Here is a 20,383-nt window from a genome sequence, read left to right as displayed (position 1 = left end):
TGTATTTATATTTTGTCTTGCTTAACAATAGAAAATTTTACTAGACAACTGTCCTGCACAACCAAATTGTATTTCACTTACTTAACAGAGAGGTTTTACCTAAAATTCAAACAACGAAGTATTAAGATCATAAAATGGGAAATTAGGGTACAAATCAGGAAATGTAAAACGAGACTATGTTGAAAAGTACTTAGAGTAATGTAAAAATAGAGAAGCCCTAGATTTAAATTGTACTGTAGTTGAAATGAAAATAGGTCTTGTTTCAGATCTTGAAAGTAGGCCTTCCATAGTGGGGCAGCTGGGTGTGACTATTAAAGGATTAATCTCTGAATTCACAAGCACAGCAACGCCAACATATTTTACAAAGATGCTGCCATGTCAAAAAATTACTTACAGCAAATTCATTTTCAGGGTCAACAGATCCTTTCCTGACTGGTCTTGAGTAGTGGAATCGTTGAACGTAGTTGGATTTATAAAAGCTGAAAGATTTAAAGAAGATGTAAAAAGCATAATTCAAGTACAGCTGGATCCCACCATCAAAGTAAATGGCTTTCTTTTTGTCTGATTTTATTTTTTAAATTAAGTGTGATTTCGTGTTTGTGAAAAGTGCAGCAACAACAGCAAGGAAGACTGAAATCATTTATTCACCGAACAGGGACAGTAGCACTAAGTTTCATCACAGATGTGACTGTGACCTGGAGGATGTGAGCCTTTCAAAATATGGCTGAAATACTTAGGGGAAGCTGTAGTGGAGGGTTTTGCTTTTATTGACATGCACCTCTGAATTATGTTTTATGGATTGACCCAAAAAGCACTGTATATTGTTAAGAACAGTAAGTGACCAAGTGGAGTAGATGATATTTTGTTTTGGACTTAAATATGTGCTTGTTCAAATACTTCCGATGCCAAATCAGTTGATCAGATCTCAGGATAATTCTGCCTACAACACAGCAAAATAGCTGTTTATTAAACATATGAAGCCATAAACAACTATTTCTTATCACATCTCGATGGATTTTGAAAAAAAAATCTAATAGAAATGGAATATCAAGGTCGAATACACCAGTAGCATCCAGTGAATTTTCATACTATGATCTCCTTAGCTAAAAAATAATCTTCAACTACTGTTGCACAGCAAGAGGAACATCCACCTTGCCCTGTCCCCTCCCCCCCCCCCCCGGCCCACTTTACCATACAATTAGGGAGGATTGAGAGGTAACTTGAAAAGAACACAAAACATACTTACATACTTTAAATATTTTACTGCCCAGGAGACTTTATTTATTTATAGGAATTCAATTTAAAGCAAAGCCCAGCAGAGACGGACTTTGCAGGGCAAAAACAATGTTTTAGGACTAGGTGCAACTTACATAAATATTTCCAGAAAGAATTTCAGAAATGACCTGGTATTTTGGCTGAGTAGCCTTAGAAAACATAGGGCCGAGTCTGGCCAAAGAGCACTCTCATTTTGCTCATTATTGTAAGTGTATGATTCCTGAACTAGGTGACAACCACTGAAATTACCTCTTTGGTAAATCACACTGATTAAAGAAGCATATCAATTCAAATAATTTTATATAACCACTTTTAGGACAGAAATTTTCAACCACTTTACTAGAATGAATACACTAAAATCACCTCTTACAAATAAGAATTATACTTACAAACAAGTACTCTTCTCAAAAATAAATCCTCCCTATTTTTGGTGGAAGAAATTTAGTGCAGTCTGGCTGAGTTCTGCGTCTGAGATGTGATTACAAAATCTTACATAAGGCAAAAGATTTTCCTTTATGCAGGGGATTTCAAGAGTCTTACAGCACCAAGTTCAAACTGTCGCTGGCGTTGCAGTGACTTTAAAGTCCAGTCAAAGAGGCCAGTTTCACTGAGGTGCTTGTCAGTCACCAATTATAAAACACATTCAAGTTGAAACTGGGAGCACCAAATTACATTTCATTTCAAAATAAGAGAAATGTGCTTGTTCCCATCCTTTTAGTTTTAGGTGGATCATTCATGCTTTTGCATTCTGGATTAGTTGCAATATCTGTAAAGATGCTACTGGCAAACCTGCAGACAAAGAATTGCAGAAATCCATTCTGAATGTAACAAAAGCCTGTGGAACAGCTTATAAATCAGAAGGAGCCAGGGCAGTTAATAAGGCAATAAAAAGCTGTTGAACTTTCAGCCTTCTTTTTGAAGCGACTTAATGCCAATATTGTTAAAGGTAACCCTGAGATTCCTTCAAATGTGGAACTACATGACACCATCCTTCCCAAGCAAAATGCAGCTGCCTCACATTGCTTTCAGAAAATTCTCTTTGCTAAGAATCAAGACCCTTTTATTCAACCAAGAAGATATCACTGAGTCTTCTATTTCTGCAAAGCTGCCTGAACAGGATTAGACTAAAAAGATAAGGATAATTTGCTGTTATCTGTGTGTTCCTGAAAAGAAAGATATTACCTAGCAGTGATCAGTTCCAAGGACAGCATGTATAGTGCTAATATCCTTGACATATATGACAGCTGAATAGGTTGGGTGCAAGTGGTGAGAGAGCAGATTTGAACCAAGCTAGCACATTTCCACTCCATTAAAGATGTACATTTTTCTTCCCATTGAATTAAAGCCTTCTAAACCAATACATGGAACGCCAGCAATTCACCTCTGCAATGTCTGTCTTACTTCAATAGTAAGGGCACACTGAAAAGGGAATTCAGTTTTGACCACTTTTTCCTAGGACTACTAGTAGCAATAAGAGATCTGAAACTGGATCAGCTAGATTATTATTAATATGTGGGACATCAGGACCCAGGTATGTTTCTGGTAAAGTGACCAGCTAGCAACTGTGAAAAATCGGTACAGGGGATGGAGGGTAATAGGAGCCTATATAAGACAAAGCCCCCCAAATCGGCACTGTCCCTATAGAATAGGGACATCTGGTCATCCTAGTTTCTGGGAAGGGTTTTTGGGGGATAGAGCCAGTCCCCAGGAACAAAAGACTTCCCAGGAGCATGGTGAGCCCCCGGCAACTGGGTAGGGAGGGAGGTGAGGTGTGTGAATCCAATCCAGACTTGGACTTAGGAGGAAGATCCACCCACCCTAGGGCACCAGGATTCTCCCTCCCCAGCTTATGAACTCAGGGAGCAGTCTTCTGAGGGCAGAGCGAGATGAGAGTAGAGCTCAGGAGAGGATAAGCAGGGAAGGAAGGTTCCAGGAAGGAGCAAAAAAATAATTATGAGTAGATATGTTGGGAAAATTAGAGAAAGCAAGAGAGTGCCATGCAAACACTCGTGAGTTTTAATGTTCAGAGGTGACAGCAGCTGTCTCAGGCAGGGACGGCAAGCAGGATGAGTGGTGTCACTGTTCCTGGAGTGTCAGGGCTCTCTGAATTCGGCATGGTGGAAGAACAGAAAAGCAGCTGTTGTAGAGATGCTATCTTGGTGTTGCTGAAACCACCAGAGGTGATATCACTGGGAAGAGAGGGAGAGGAGCCGAGCATGGCCCCTGAGGCTACAACAGCATATAGAGTAGTTTTTAAACTGGACCTGTCTCTGGTCCTCTACTAATATTGGTTCTGCTGCCCCCAGCGCTCACCTGTGTGCGTTTGTTTAGGTGGTTCTTGCTACTAGCCAGGTAGATCTTCTTTTAATCTAAACCTATCCCCAGTTACCTATTGCTGCTGCTCTTAGCCCATGCTTTAAATGAGTAGTTTCAGGAGGGAATTTGAAGGAACTAACATTTGCTTCCTTCTGATTCTCATTGACCTTACTCCGTAGGCTGTGAGGAAGTGTGTTTTTGGGAGAAGAAAAGCAGACTGTGGCAAAACACTACCCAGGCACACAACCGTTCAGTCCCACTGAAATCAATGAAGCTGCAGTGGGTATATATTAGAACAGATTGTGGCCGCATATCCAGAGTAATTTGGGCTTTTTTCTGTAAGCATATGGTAGTGTTTAAATGGCTGATGAGATTCTCTGAAATGTCAGGAAAAATACATTTAGTAACTGAGATAAGTGCATGCACCCTGGCTCACCAATAAATTGGCTGTGTTTATAAAAAAATTCTTTCTCCATAGATTATTAACCCAGACTCTCACACCTTTTATGGTATCATTTATCCAACAAAAATAAACTTACTTTATGATTTGATCGGGTACTGGCTTATTTTTGAATCTGGTATGCTCCTCCAAAACTGGTTGCACAGTAAAGCACTGAATGTCTAAAATCACACAGGTTAAGGACATATGAAAGATAGTATGTAGCCTGGAAAACAAACAACATGTTGTCCAAGAGCAATCTTCCTAAGATTTTTATTCTAGAGAGGAAATATTTGGCGTTAACACTGAAAAAACAGACTAATTTTGAGATAGATACAATACAGTATCAGTTATCTGAGTAGGTTTACTGTTAGGTTAGTAGGCCTGTAAGTTAATTTATCACACTGAATAATTTATTGCACTACAAAACAAAGCCTATTTGATACAAATATTTTCATTACTTAACTTTGACATAGGCATAGCGTATGGCATTGATTGGCAAAATGTCATGATGTTTAAAGATTTAGATCTTTGTCCAAATTACTGTGTGTCTGTAACAGGGTCGGCACCCACCTCTTGTGCATGCCCCCTATTCTCTGGCTGATAGTGCCTGCAAACACAGTTCTTTCATGGGGGGCAGCCCCTACCTCTCGTGGATGGCCCCCTTTCTCTTGGTTAGGTGTGAGCCTGCTTTTCTTTTTTGGTCTTACATCAGGGTGGCGCCTGCCTCTTGGAAGCACCCCACCCCAGCTGCTGGTTCTCTCAGCTGGTCTTTGGCAGCTCAGACCTCTGGCTGAGCTGCACACGCTGTCCCACCTTTCCGGGGTATACAGTTCTGAGTTCTTATCATGGCCCTGGTATGGTGCCATAGTTCTTAGGCTTCTTCCCTGAGGTACTGCCTTCTTCAACCACCCAGCCAGAGCCCATTTCGGTACCCTCAACTGGTGTCTTTTTCAGCAGCCCTCTCAGGGCTCAGTCTGCAACCAGACCAGCAGGGCCCATCTCAGTACTCTCACCTGGTCTGGCCAGGTCCTGGGATCAATCCCCTGGGCTCAGCCTGCCTGCAGTGACCTTTTCATGGTCCTGCTGCTACTCTATCCATCCAGCCAGGCACCCGGTCTTTGGCAGCCTCTGCTGGGCCCAGTTCTGTCTGGTGAACTCTCTGCAGTCAGCTATCCGCAGTTCTGCTGTTCGTCTAGCCAGCCAGGCACCTGGTTCTCTCTCATCAAGTTCCACACAGCAATTGAAGGCTCTGCTCTGCTGCTTGCCTTTTATCTGGCCCTTCTGGCCCCTTATTAGTCGCTCCAGCAGCCCCCTCTAGGCTGCCCCCCTCTAGGAGGACTTCTCGCCACTCTATTCTGGGGCAAGGTGATGCAAGGCCAAGAGGCCTCCAGGCCTAGTCCACCCTGCCACAGTGTCACTTGTGTCTTAGATTTCCATTTTATAAGTGGGTGCTTAGTTTCAATAGAATATTGTGTGGGCATAAATCATATTCTTACACATTTCACTCAAGCGCTTACAGTCAGATTCTGCCATCTTTCCTTACGTGTGGAAGTGCCTTGCTCTATGACTAGTCCCATTCACTTCAGTGGGACTACCTAGGTGTAAATTGCTCTTTATTCTGAGCAAGGATGTCAGACTCTGACCTTTAGAGAGGAAATATAGTCTAGTGATTAAGGCACTGGACTGGAACTCATGAGATCTGGGTTCCAGTGTTATCTTGGGCAAGTCTGTCTGTCTCTTTGGGCTTCAGTTCCCCATTTGTAAAATGGAGGTAATATTACTTTCCTCCATTTATTCTCCAATGTTCCGTCCATTTATTACTCCCATATTCCTTCCATGTGAGGTGCTCAGATACTATAATGATCAGTGCCATAGGGAAGCCTACAAATAATAAACACACAGTTTTAAAAGGAGATAAAAATAATCCTGGGTTTAAACTGTAATATCTGATCCTTTGGTTACCCTTTGCTCACCCAAATGCTGGGGGCATTTGAATCCAGATCCAAACCAGTGGCTCTCTAATGGTCCAGATCAGAACATGAGGAAAAGGAGACAAGAAGTGAGCAATCTACCAGGAACATTCCAAACAAGAAAATACCTTTAAGCTCTTTTTAAAATAAAGCGGAGAATGATTATTTGAGATGGATTTGATGATGTAGCACATTCCAAAGGCTAGGAACGCCCACAGCCATGGCGCCACTGCCTGGTGACATAAGGAATGACAGTGGGATCTGTAAAGGGCAGGTGGTGTACAAGGGCAGTTTCAATTAGAACAGGGAGGTCATGCATGTGGCCTTTAATGAAGGCCTTGTTCAGGGAGGTCATGCATGTGGCCTTTATTGAAGGTCTTGAATGAAAAGCCTGTAAAAGACAGGAATGCCACCTGATACACGACCTGCCACTTTAAAGGTAGCCAATGCTATTGCTCACTACAGTTGTTACACGCCAAGTTGGTAAAGGTAAACTGTGTGTGAACTCAAAAGAAGACTAAAACAGAGTGCCCCAGAACTGGGGGAGAGAGAGAGGATGGGCACACAAGCCTTAGAAGAGAAACAGCCTATATATGTGAAACTGGAAACTGAGGTGTCACGTGAATAGGTGCTTGTCACTTTTATGAAATGATCACTCTCTGAAGCCAAATTCCTTCAGGTATGGCTGGTGCCGCAGCTCCCTGTCAGCTCTGGAGAGCTGAACTCCGGTGAACAGCCTCCTCCAGAGTTTTCAAATGTACTCATGTTTGCTCATTAGTTTCACTTTTCATCAAAACACAAACAAACAAACAAACAAACAATAAAAAAAAACCCAAAAAAACAAAAAAAAAACAACCACCCCCCCCCAAGTCCAACAAAGGCATTTCAAACATTAAGGGCTTGTCTACAAGTTGTGTTAGTGCAGCACCAGCTGGGGTAGAAATTCTAGTGCACTGCACACCAGCATGTTGTGCATTAACTGGCCTGTGTGGACCCTGCTGGTGTGCAGCACAAGTTTCCTAGCGTGTGTTAACATAGTACCACAGGACAACATCAACATAAGCTAGGAAACTTTTAGTATGCACCAGAATAGGCTAGTTAGTGCACAACTAATTATGTAGACAAGCCCTAAGCGCAGTAGTACAGGTGTATTTTGGGGATGAAGGGGGAGTATTGTTCAGAATTATGTCACTGTGCCACCAGGGTGTTTCTAACATAAGCAAAGGATTCTTGAGAAGGAGAGGAAAGACCCAAGCTGGTGAGACAAGACATGTCAGTGTCTAAGTAGATTTAAACTTAGATTTCAAATGTTAGAAAAGCATGTGCATGATTTATTTACAAGCAGTTCTAGGAAGCCAGCCGATGTTCCGTGCAGCTTTTGAGGACAATTGCAATATACTGTTCAAATAAAAATGAAGTGTGTTTGGTTATTACAATAGACTACTGAAACGATGCCCAGCAGGTAGCCACAGGTGGGGTGGATTTCAAAAGCTATCACATGTCTGTATGCTAAAGTATGTTTTTTGAAGGGAGGGTGGAGGGTACATTAAGTACAATAAGAGCTTCTCTTTAAGTGCTCCCCCCCCTTGAGTGTTGGGGACTGAGAAAGGAACAGATGATATCTCGACAAGCAGTTATGAAGTATTCTTAAAGATATGCATAATGGTTACAAGACTTTAGGTTCCTGTTCAGTAAGTGAGTCAGGTCATTAAAAAGCATAGTACAAAATAAACACTTATATTTATGATGTTTCAACAAAATATTGCCTTTTCCTATAATTCAGAAATATCATGGAAATGAAAGGAACCAAGAAATACTGGAAAGATGTAAATAATACTGATATGGTGTGAAAGCACATGAATTAGCTAAATTTAGCTGTTCATAACATTTGATGTTACAGACAGAACAAATGCATGAATTGTATTTAACAGCACCACTTTGCACCGACAGCCCTCCAACTGACCCTCTCAAAGTGCTTGCCAAACAATAGGAATCCATCCTCACAGTTTTCCTGTGAGGTAAAAATCCTTACTGTCCTTTTTTACAACTGAGGGACAAAGTGGGGAAGCAACTTGCTCAAGGTCATACAGTGCATCTGTTGCACATTCAGGAAAAAAACAAAACGTTTGCTGGTGTTCAGTCCCATGAAGAATATAGGAATATTTGAGCAATGCAGGTTAGAGATTTTGACTGAACTAATGGTCAGTGGAACATCATGCTTATCTTATTTTGTCTGTTCCACACAGGTTACGTCAGCTAGCCTCACCCTTTTTTCAAGTTCAGTGCAGTTTCTATCTATTACCAGTTCAGAACATAATATATTTTTCTTCCATTTGCATCCTCTAATTAATCCCTCACTGTTCTTCCTTTCCCTTTTCCAGTTCAGACCAGTGTACTTAGGCAAATTAGCCAGTTTAAACAAAACCAAACCAACTGGTCATATGTACCCGCAAATATTTGCGGACCAAAACTTTTGAAGTTCTAGGGTGGGATTTTTAAGACCCACCAATGTTGGCATAACTCCGCTCCTATTGAAACCAATGGGAGTTTTACCATTGATTGCCGTGTGACGTTCCACAACAGCACAAGACACCTGTTGTACTAGGTGTTGTAGAAACACAGACTAAGAGATAGTCCTACCCACAAAAAGTGTACATAATCTGTTTTGAGTGTGGTGTGAAGGGAATTAGACATACAATTGCTGTTCGCATTAATGGGAGTTGTGTACATGCTACTGCACACGCATGCCGAACACATGCCTTTCCATAAAATCATTTTATAGTGATTTAGTTCACAGTGCTGCACTGCCTCAGTCAACAGATTTACACCGTACTACTGTACAGGAGCCCCTTGCCTGTAGGCACCTTCCTTCTTAACATAGCTCCACCTTAGAATCACACGGTTAGAAGGGACTGCAAGATTCATCTAGTCTAACCCCCTGCCAAGACCCAGGATTTGTTGTGTCTAAAATACCCAACACTATCCAGCTTCCTTTCATAAACCTTCAGTAAAGGAGCTACCACGACCTCCCGAGGCAGTCTGTTCTGTGGTCCTACTGGTCTTGCAGTTAGGAAGTTTTTCCTGAGATTCAATCTAAATCTGCTATGCTGCAGGTTGAATCCATTGTCTTTTGTCCTGCCCTCTGTGGCAAGGGTGAACAACTTTTCTCCATCCAGCCTTGTATGTCTTGAAGCCACATCTGCTTACTAATACTGGCAAAATCCCTTTTCTCTGAACCAAGTACATCTACAGGCAAGCAAAGCAGCTTGATTCTGTTTTTTCATTGTTAAGAGGATTCAAGGATGCTCAGCACCTCAAGAGACACTCACAACTTTGAATGATCAAGTCCCCTAGAGCCAACCTCAGTAACAGTGACTGCCATCGCTGCATACCATGATTCACAGGAACCATGAACTTCAACAGTGTTGCTATCAGACTCCCTTGACAAAACAAGTTTTTCCTTATTCTGTAAATTCCTATATTTAAGGATACATTGACCAGGAGAGCTTTTCATGTCCTCTCCAGGGGCTGAGGTGGTATTCATCTTCTCTGCATTTGGGAACTGGCTCATCAACTGTGCTTGGAAATCTTCTCTCCGCTCATACTCCTTCCCACGGTAGATGAACACTTTGTTCTGCAAGAGAAGAATACTAGATTTCTTAGACTGGAAGGTCTTTGGGGCAGGGGCTGTGTGTGTGTTTGTACAGGGCCTAGCACTGTGGGGTCTCTGAACCTGATAGGGGCCTCTAATTGTTTCAGAAATAGAAATAATTGATTCTAACCCACTTCCACTAGCTCCAGGAAATTGTCACTGATTCCCCCAAAGAAAATACTTCATGCTGCGAGACAGAAAGAGGAAAAAAAGACTGAATTCAGAATGTGCCTTTACAGTAGTAACTAAACAGGAAATGGGGAGGTGGGTAAACTGTTAAAATTCCTTTTCTTCTTTCCCCTTTATGAAAGAAACTTGCTTTATAATATACATATAACCTCTCTTCTCCCTGTTCCTCTCCCCAGTATTATAAACTTCTAATTTACAGCACAGTCAATTCCAAGGAGTTCTCATCTGTTGTTCAGTGTACTTGGTGTGACGAGATCGGGAAGGAAAGAGGCAGGTGTCCTTACAGTTATATGAAACACACCCATTCAGTGTTAATTTTTGAAGCAGGGGGAAATGTCATTAATATTAAATTAAATAAAGGCGAGTAGTCAAATCTTTAGCCTAAATACCCAACACCTAAAACCTAAAAATAAGGTGAAATTCTCTCCTCTGCAGGGGTTCCACTGAATGTCCTCCACAAAAACACAGTCTGTAAGGCTGAACTGGTGAAGGGAGGCATTGCATTTGCTACTCAAGCATGAGGGTGTATTTCAAGCTATGTTGGAACTACCATAGTATCTTAAAGTACACCAAATGTACCTATGTGAGGGGTATACTTACTGAGACAGGGACTCTGGACAGTGGTGAATATTTCAATGCACTAATGCTTTGACAAACACAACAATACTGAACATGGGCAGAAAGACCTGTCCTGGTAGCGTCTCAGAGTCAAGACAAGTCCCGTGATACTGAAAATTTAGAAATGTTGGTTGGGATTTTCAAAGAAACCTAAGAGAATTAGGCTGCCAAATGCCAGTGAAGTTCAATTGGACTTAGGAGCCTGAGTATCTTGAGCTCTTTTGACATCCCTATTTTTATTTGGGTTCTCGACTGAGGTTCTAAGATGGTGGTTGTAAAATGAAAAAAGGCAAACAATAGGTGAACAAGCATAGGGGTGGGTCAATGAGTGTATGTGCATTTAGATAGGCAGTAGTGCTGATTCAGTGCTCATCTATACAGAGAGTTAGTGTGTGGCAAGTTGAGGTGTAAATCTACAGCGTTCTAGCTTGCCATGCAGATCCTGCTACCTCACACCAAAAGCTCCATAATATGCTTTGACCATTGCTGTGGGCAGTACCAAAGCTATGGGCAATACATCAAAGTGTACTGTGGAACTTTTAGGGTATGTCTACACTGCAGCTGGGAGCAATACGTCCAGCGCAGGTTGAGAGATTCAAGTTAGCACACTAAAAATAGAAGTGTGGATGTTACAGGCCATATGGCAGTGTGACAGGGTGCTACCTGGGGAAGGCTGCAGGCCCAGGTGAGGGCAGTTACACATTTTCTGGTGGGGGATTGTGAGTACCCAGGTGACAATCACAGGGCTAACAAAGTAATTGGGGAGAATACAAGGGGCAGCTCAGGAGGAACTCAGAAGGAAGCTCAGAGGGTGAGCCTGGGCAGGGGAGTCTATCTTTGCTGTAAGCCTGTATTGCACAGTATTACCATGTAAGAGGGAAATAAATGGTCTAAGACAAACAGCCCAGGATATGTGGCTGTGAACCTATCTGAACCAGTCAGGCAGTGAGGTTCACCAGGTACAGACAGAACAGGCAACTCCTATTCTCAGGCTCACCCAACCTCCTGCCTCTGAGCTCGGGGGGCTAGCCCAAGTCTTTGCTGGAGCTACAATATCCGTGGTACTATTAGCGCACTAGCCTGAGTGGAGCTAGCACCAGTCTGTCTGTGTGGGCTGGGAGGCTTGTTCCCAACTGCAGTGTAGATATACCCTCAGTGCGCAACTTCAGGGTCGACACGACCTGTTAGGTGCAGCAAGCTAGAGCACTGGAGACTTAACCTAAGCGTGCCATAGAATATTAGGGTTGGAAGAGACCTCTGGAGGTCATCTAGTCCAATCCCCTACTCAAAGCAGGACCACCTGCTATATCATCCATGCACACTCTCTTATTTCTCTGACAAGCCCCCAGAAGTGTGGACATGCACGCTTCAGGTATAGCTAAGGAGCAGTTCAGGTGTCATCTTTTGTTCACTCATAAGGAGAGCTACAAAAAATTACAAGTGTGTGTGAAAATGAACTAGATTTTAAGTTTTGATATGAACTCCAAACATCATTCCATTACTTCCTGGTACCCTTGCCTTCATTAGTCTGTCTGTGAAATATGTAAAATTTGGGCAGCCTCTGCCTACTTATAATATCTTGTAAGGATTCAGCATGCTGCCTTTTTACTCCATCACTACTACTACGAGGGTATTCTAGTCTACAAGGGAAATCAGAATAAATCAATTTAGAAGCATTTCCATCTGGGAAGGCTTTAATGTGCTATTATAACAAATAATACTTCAGATAATTGTGAAATCTAGTGTCAATGCAGGATTAAATGAAGATCGGTTTTCCCCAGAGACCAACTACATTTTTACTAGTACAGTACAGTGGTGTTTATATGAGTATATAAAAAAAAGTTGCAGGAGAAATATACATAGAGAGACTTACCCTGAGGAATGTGGGAAATCCTTGGCCATAATATCCGACGGCAAAGTAGTCTGGTTTAGGCCTCAGAATTTTCATGATGTTTTCATAAAATTTAGCTTGTTGAATCTGAAATAAAAAATGATATTTCAGTCTTATTGTTTCAGAATCATAATACTTCAAGGAAAATGGTTTCTATTTTAACTCATTACTGGGATATCTTTTAAAAAATTTAGCATTCAGTCACTCTTTACACAGTTTTCTTGTGCCACATTAATTGTTTTATAAATTGTTTATGTAAGTATAATACACAGCTAAATTAAATGGGGTTAAACAATTTAAAATTAACTGTATGCAAAGTCACATATATCCCTAATGAGCAAGCGTGGAAACAAGCTGTCAGACACCTCAGAATTATACTAGGTAGGATCCATCGTAGCTAGCTGAACTTCACTGATAAGGTTAATGAGATAATGAACTTGAAAATGTTTCATGTCCTTACTGTAGCTTGGTGAGGACTGGGCCAGCTGTTCAGCATAATGCTAGAAGTCATGCATAAGGGGCAGACGTGTGTATGCTATTCTGAGTTGAGAACAGTGCTTCATTTTATTTACTGTGTCCTCAAGTATAACATTGCATTGAGTCTAGGCTATGTAAATGTGGTCTGCAAGAGATTTTTTTAAAATAAGGGTTGTAATCTTTTGATTTATCACATATGGAGGAAGTTTGAAAAAGTGCATGTCTGAGGAGTGGTCGGGGTTCCTCCAGATTTGTTTTTCACCTTAAACATTTCAGGAATATCAAGTTTTGACTCCCCTGGAAGCTTCAGGAAGGTGTCTAACACCTTCACTGAAATGGCAATGGTGTCAAATCTTCAAAAAAGGCTTCTTTATATGTGTGAGTAAAAAACAAAACACTCAGTGTTTAAACAGCCTGCCTAAAAATCCTGTCTTCTTTCATTTTCTCAGCTTTCATTCTACTGGCTCTTGTGATTGCACTACTTCACTAGTTCTCCATTCACCACAGACTCTTCCAGGCTTGACAGGATCTGAAATTCTAATGTCAAAAGCATATGCGGGGAGAGGGAATACTTTAAACCTTTCTTTCTACATCATAAAGAAGAACAAAAAAAAGGGCACAAGGCTATTCTGTATCCTTTAGGTAATTTTTAAACCTTGCAAGTCAATTAATGCAGGGTAATGACTCCTGGGATTTGCTTGGTCTCATCTCATCTTATCTCTAGAATAGTGTCAAATGATTAAATATGCATACATACATATATAATAATTAACCACTTTTGTAAGGCTCTTTAGCACAGAAATTTTATTATTTAATTTGGTATCAAGGTATGATCGGTGACAAAGTAAAGTATGTGAAATGATCTAAAAATCAATATGGATAACAAATTCCTATGGACTCTTAAAAAACTCGTCTACCTATCTACCATTTGAGAGTTCAAAAATATTCATTTATGTTCCTGAAATGTTTTGGAGGGCCATGTATGTTCTTACCAGGTTCTGGCTTAGAAGTTCATAGTCAAAAACTTCCATTTCGTACTGTTCTGCTAGCTCTTTGCATAAGGATATTGATTCTTCCCACATCTGCAAAGTAACCACATATTCTAAAGTAAAATTACACAGGTAAAATTGAACACCAACAAATAAGGTTTTAAGGAACCACTGTTTAACTATGTATCCTTATTGTTTAGGCTATCTCTAAGCTGCAGATATTTATTAACCGCAAGTATGGAATGGAAGATTCAAGACACCCATAATTCCAGGACAGCAGCTTAATGTGCAGAGTAAAAATATTTTATGGTTCATTATAGATAGGAACAAGTGAGTCTCCGGTACAGTTACGAGAACACCTCCAAAAATCACCTGACCTTTCAGTATCCTCCAAACATAGGTACAGCATCTCCAAGGGCTCAGACACAAACTCCATGCTCATTATACTGTGCTTCGTAGGGGCTCAATCCTGTAATCTATGCTTCCAAAGTAGTCCTTGCTCAGTTGAAATGTCCTATTCCACTAAATGATCTTGAGACCAAACCACTGCCTGCCTATGAGACAGCAGTTTATTTCATTCCTCACAACATAATTTCTGTCTCAAGAAGAAACACTGGAAGGAAGGCAGGCATGCTTCAATGGACATAGAGAGCCAGATTTTCTAGTCTGCTAAGGGCATTTTGTTGTAAGCCTCACAAAGTGATTTTAAAGCAGCTGGAGACAGCAGGTGGATAACTCCCGCTCTGCAGAAAGATTTTCCACTACTTTCTGCGCCATACACCCCTCACCCCAGCCCAGATAAGGGAAAGGAGGGAACATGCTCAGGATGGGATGGCAGGGAGAGCGCTGCTATATTTGATCCTCCACTGATATAAAGTCACTGCCAGTCTCATGAATTGGGGCCAGTCCTGCACATCTGTAACCTACACTTGGATTGGGCAGCCCTGAATCAGAGAGGTACAACCAGCTGCCTGCAGCCATCTGTCCAAGCATAGCTTGGCTGAAGTGGAAAATTAAAGCTATTGTGTATCTAGGGTTATGGTGCATGGAGAGGTATTGTTACACAGCCACTATTTCAAATGCATATAGACAGACTGCTAGTAACGGTTAAATAGCACTGCACAGTCTGTGCCACAGTATAGTAGTTGGATAGTGCAGAAACACTAGAAGTTTCCTGTCCGAAAGGCTAACATTGGGGAAACAAGTTGGTACCAGCTCAGGACAAACAGTGGAACAAGAAAAAGTAAAGGAGCAACGGTTGGTCATTGTAGGTGAACTGCATCATTCAACAAGTGGGATTGAAGCCATTCTTTTGAAGGTCAGAAATGGTATTTGCCATATATCAGCTGACCTTCAACCAGACAGAGTAAGAAAGGACTTACAGGGTCACCGTGTTCAGTGTTTTCCACTGCAAAATTATTCCCTACTTTATGTTGTCCAGTGCTTTGCTCATTCTCGTTTTCAAAGGTTCTGTGATGGGGTGTCGACCCCACCCAGGATTGACAGGGGTTGAGTTGGCCAGGTAGACCTATTATCTCCACAGGGTGAACCTGGAGAAGGAGGCAGGGAGCAGGGAACTAATTGTAAGCAGGCACAGCTGGTCAGGAACAGGTGGGGCCTATAAAGCAAGATAGCTGCTTCTGGGTAAGGGCAGTCACTCCCTGGGAAGAGGGTTTGGAGCTTGTTCACCCAGAGGAAGGATAGGAACCCAGTAGTGTAGGAAGCAGTCCAGGGAAGGAGTAGAGAGGGCTGAGAGAGGAAAGCCCAGAACTGCTGAGCTGAAGGCCCTTGGACTAGTACCCAGAGTAGAGGACAGTCCTGGGTTCCCTTAAGAGCCACTGAGGGCATGGTAGTGAATGGGGAGACTGCTAGTGCAGAGAGAGATGTTGAAAGACTTTGGTAACTGGGAAGGGCGAAGGCTGAGTGACCTAGCTGGAGGGCTAAGTCACAAAGAGGTCGCTATGGGTCCTGGAGCGAGACAGAGAGAGGGATGGTGTGTAAACTGGGGAAGGGGGCATCTGCCCCAAGAGCTAATCCCCAGAGTGACCAAGAGGAGGTGCCAGACTAGCAGCGAGTGGAGCACCCAGGACAGGTTCAATCATGGAGTCAAAGGGACCTTTACTATTGGACATCAAAAGGTGCAGGATCAGGACCTTAAAAAGGTATTTAGTGGCCTATATATGACTTGTGTGTTGACCACTTGTCTAAAACCACATCTGTCTTTCTGAGATCCTGTGTTTTTTTAGGAAGAGGACAGTGTGTTGGAAAAATAAGAACCATATCAGTTTCTTGTTAATGGAAAATGCATTGCATGTCTGTAATTATTTTATTTATGTTGGGCAACATACACTATTCCATTGTTTTGCCTGAGCTAAGAAAGAAATAGACTTTCTAGACTGGATGTCAGTTACGAACATTAGCCTTCTTCCTTTCTATATTTATTTATAAGACATATTTATTAAAAAGGAGCTGTCTATACTGAATCTCCTTTTAGATGAAATTTTACTTATGAACCACATTTCCAAAATGATTTTACCCAGTAACCAAAGAGATGTTTTTGGTATAATAAAATGATTGCTAAAGGCCACTGTTGCATGAAGTAACAGTCAGAATGTTAAAGCAGTTACCTTTCCCTTGTCAAAGTATTCTATAATTTTTTCATACAAGTTTTCTTTCAACTGTCGATGGGTCTGTGAATACTGGAATTCTGTCTGCATAACTTGAGGTGCACACTGTTCATCTGACCACTGTGAGAAAAACATTAGAGAAAACATACTTTTGGAGGCAAAGTAAAAAAATGTTAAGTTTCTTCTGTAGTTCCCTAACATCCAGAGAGTAGGGAAATGCCACAGCAAGGATGCAAATTTTTCAACATGCATCTGAATAACTATTTCATGTTGGTAACTAGGGTAGGTCAATATTTTTTGGATGGAACAGTTTTCTGTTGAAAAATGCAGGTAATACAGATTCATGTCTATTCTGATGAAATGCTCTGCGGAAAAGTCAAAACATTTTGTTCTGAGAGTATTTCAATTCTTTTTTCGGATTTTCTATCATATTAAAATATTAATGTAGTATGTATATGTAATATAGATTAATATAATATAAAAGTCAAACAAAATGAATTGAAATGTCACTATTTAAACACAACGTTTTGATGGTCCTGAATTTAAATTTTTCAGAATTTTCATTTCTCTGGAAATTTGAGGGTTTTGTGCCAATTTAGAACTTAAAAAAAAGAATATCCCATAGAACAGAATTACAGTTTCCAATCAGCTCTATTGGTCACATCAGGTTCTTAACTGGATTGTAGTGAAAATAAGCATTAGTTAAGAAAACCGGCAGAGGGAAAAATTTGAAAAGATGATCCCTGTCATTTAAAATGAACATTTTAATATGTCCATATTGCAGTAGCTGCCAGGGGCAAATTTAATTATGGCCCAATATTATATGTAGGTTTCCAATCGAGCCCTAATTTGGAAATTGTGAGTACAGTAAGGTCAGAAAAAATGCAGTAATTATGGAGGCTTAAATTGCTCCAAAAGTCACGCATCCTGTCTTTATATTATTTGGTGAAACTATTTTTGTCACAATTTTTAATTACCGATACATAATTTTAAATCATCAGCTGAGAACATCTAGTATTTCTTCTCAGGAAGTATGCTCTAATTGTCATTAAATGTCTCAGTATTTGCAACTACCAGGAAATTAGACTGCTACTAATGAAATAATTAATACAAGTCTTTGATTTATTGTTTAAAACAGATTATACACACATACACACATTTCTAAATCTGAAAATTGTGACAGCTCATTATATACATTCAAATGTGAATTCAGTAGTCTAACCTTCAAAAGAGAGGTGTGGAGCAGAAGGGCGTATGCAGCTTCCGTGTAATTCTCACAATCTAAATGAAGATCTCGCAATTTATACAAGTATCTGTTACAAAGGGGAAGAAAATCAGAGTTTAAAAATATACGTAGTGTTCTGGCAAAATGCATGAATGGCTTGCACCCACAGTGAAACTCTCCAGAGAAAGAATGAAAGATGCTATGGAGTAACCACCCTTTGAGATCTCAAGGTTATTTGGGGGGAAGCTATTAATTAACTAACATTTGTCTGGGCCATTAGATTTGTCTGAGCTTCCTTTGTGCTGTGGAGCATCTGCAAAAACGTAGGGCTAACGATCAGGCCACCTTTACCAGAGTAACTGCCATGTCTGCACCTGTGTGGGTAAAACTGAGATGTGTAACAAACACATTTGATCCACATTTTCCAGCATTTCCAAACCCGGGTGCACTCTGGAGTATTATCAAAAATAGTTTGCCTTTTGACTGCTGCCAACTACCTGCCATTGTTATGTAAATTGTTAATTGTTTTGTAAATTGTTAATTGTTTTCTCCTGTGCTATTTTGCCCTAATTTTATGTGGCTGTTTCATTTTACACATGTAAATGCCACAGGTAAGACTAAAGTAAGCAAAAAAAAATTGATCCAGTTCCTCCGCTATGGTTAAGGAGTACACAACACAGTACAACACAGAAGAGCATAGAGATGGTGTGCAGGTGGCTTGCTCCAATCCTGACCTGGCTATCACCAAGACGGGTCCCTAGCATAAGTCAGAGCAGCCTTCAGGCTGCTCTAAATTATATACCAACTGCCAGTGGCCCCAAGGGTCTATTGTTACCATAGGTGGGTATAACCATGGCCCAGCCACATCTCCTCCACCTACAGGGAGGGGAAGTGTGGCCTAGGTAGTGATTTTCCCTGCACAGGGGGACAAATTAAGGCCCTAAGTAAGCTTAGAGACAACATAAAGTCAGGTAATGCTAGAAAAGTTTTGCTGGTGTGTGTATATCTCCAGCAGAAAATTATTCAACTTGTAATTGTATGTAGTGCTGCTTATTTAGCACACGCTGTAGTCTGAGCACATACTACAAAACTGGAAAGTGTTTCTCTGTCTCTCTGTAAATGTATGATGATTTCCCTCCAACTTCATATCCAACTATATTTTCTTTATTAAAGAGAATGCAATCATTCATTCAAATAAACTTTATTCTGGAAAATAAAGTGCTGTTGATGAATATTTACAATAGATTCCAACTTTCTGAAAGCTAAGTAAAAAATAGATTAAAAAGTATAAATGAGCCTAAGGATATTATGGACTCATTGTGCATGATGAGCTACAAGGGCATAACACAAATCCATGTAGTATGCTGAAGACAGTGTGCATAAAAGGAATATTACTGCACTCTTTAAATAAAAATCAATAGAGCAATTACCATACCTTATATACATCCCTTCACGGTTAATATCTTTGTAGAAATTCTAGAGGAGGGAAATGATTACAGTGTTAGTTTCCAATATCTGTTATTAAAATACTTTTCAGGACAAAATTCCTCATGCTAAGTATTCTTTTCTTTTTAATAGTATAAACACTGCAGAAAGAAGACCATAATTCTGTATTTTGGCACATTTTATCATTATCATTTTAAAACTTAAATTATGAATATCACAGTTTGTGGTATGCATTATTTACAAAACATTCTCAATTAAAACCTGATAATATGGCTGCTTCAATCAACATTTTAGTTCCTTTATAGCACAACCATACATAGAATCTTCCAGTTCACTATCACAATTATTAGTGATGGCCCTTTTCTTTGTAAAGGGTAAAAAGGGTTATCCAAAGGCAAACATTGATGTTACATGCTCCACCAGTTAGCTACTAAAAAGGGTTTGGGATTTCTGATAATGATAGATCTAACAAATACTTCTGAACTATGTCTCTAAGGAGGCAGAGTTCAGGAAGGGGGGCAAAGAGACTGTTGCGGGCCACTTTGGTTTCCTGTGTAAGTTAAAGCAGCCTTTAGGACTATTCTAACATATGCCCATGTTAGAAATCATTCCCAAGGGACTAGTTAGAGAATAGCTGGAATATTGTACACTCCAACCACAGCATCTTCCTCGCTGCCTATGCCCTTCACTGGGGACTGCCAATGGAAGGGGGGGAGGGTGAGCGGGGACGGCATAGGTCATTATATCAGCCCTATGGCTTTTGGAGAAATTCCCTGGAATCCAGCTACTATCCAACCCCTTTATACCAAAGAAAAGACTGAGTGGTGAATGTAGCCTAGAACCAGGGTCACAGGCTTCAGTGGGACTGTTTTCATGAGTAAGCTTCATCAAGCTCAGACACTTGGCCCCTTGCTACCAGTGCAATTTACTGGCTTCTCTCCCCTCTTGATGATTTAAACACAGCATTTCTTACTTGTTTAACTCAGTTAAGGTTGATCGTGTTTTGTAGAGTGATTTCTTTGTTTTTTAAGAAAGTAGGGCAATGTGTTGTGTGGTGTAGAGGAGAGTGTGCCAGGGAGGCCAGCAGGAGGGGTGTGGTCAGAGAAATAGGACTGAGAGAACTCATTTGGTGGCTTAAGCTATGTCTACACTGGCACTTTGTCAGCAAAACTTTTGTCGTTCAGGGGCGTTAATAAAATGCACACATGTACCGACAAGAAGTGCCAGTGTGAAGAGCACTTTGTTGGCAGGAATGCTCTCCTGCAA

General features: G+C 40.9%; 1 protein-coding gene across 2 annotated transcripts in view; it reads right to left on the bottom strand.

The window, feature by feature from the left end:
- The window catches only part of DOCK2 (dedicator of cytokinesis 2), a 488,728-nt gene that overhangs the window by 34,031 nt on the left and 434,314 nt on the right, over nucleotides 1-20,383 (bottom strand). The window contains exons 36-43 of one of the 2 annotated variants that reach the window (XM_048861500.2): nucleotides 19,107-19,147; nucleotides 17,669-17,759; nucleotides 16,447-16,566; nucleotides 13,823-13,912; nucleotides 12,336-12,440; nucleotides 9,496-9,637; nucleotides 4,131-4,212; nucleotides 395-479 (exon numbers count right to left, since the gene is read on the bottom strand). In XM_048861500.2, coding sequence (XP_048717457.1) covers nucleotides 395-479; nucleotides 4,131-4,212; nucleotides 9,496-9,637; nucleotides 12,336-12,440; nucleotides 13,823-13,912; nucleotides 16,447-16,566; nucleotides 17,669-17,759; nucleotides 19,107-19,147 — 756 coding nt within the window. Of the gene's footprint in view, nucleotides 1-394; nucleotides 480-3,181; nucleotides 3,465-4,130; nucleotides 4,213-9,495; nucleotides 9,638-12,335; nucleotides 12,441-13,822; nucleotides 13,913-16,446; nucleotides 16,567-17,668; nucleotides 17,760-19,106; nucleotides 19,148-20,383 lie in introns of those variants that run through there. The other variant, XM_075131370.1, reaches the window with a different exon arrangement.

Source organism: Caretta caretta, chromosome 8, assembly GCF_965140235.1.
Source record: "Caretta caretta isolate rCarCar2 chromosome 8, rCarCar1.hap1, whole genome shotgun sequence".
NCBI lineage: Eukaryota > Metazoa > Chordata > Testudines > Cheloniidae > Caretta > Caretta caretta.
Note: the sequence above shows the minus strand (reverse complement) of the source record. Positions and strands in the feature narration are given on the sequence as shown.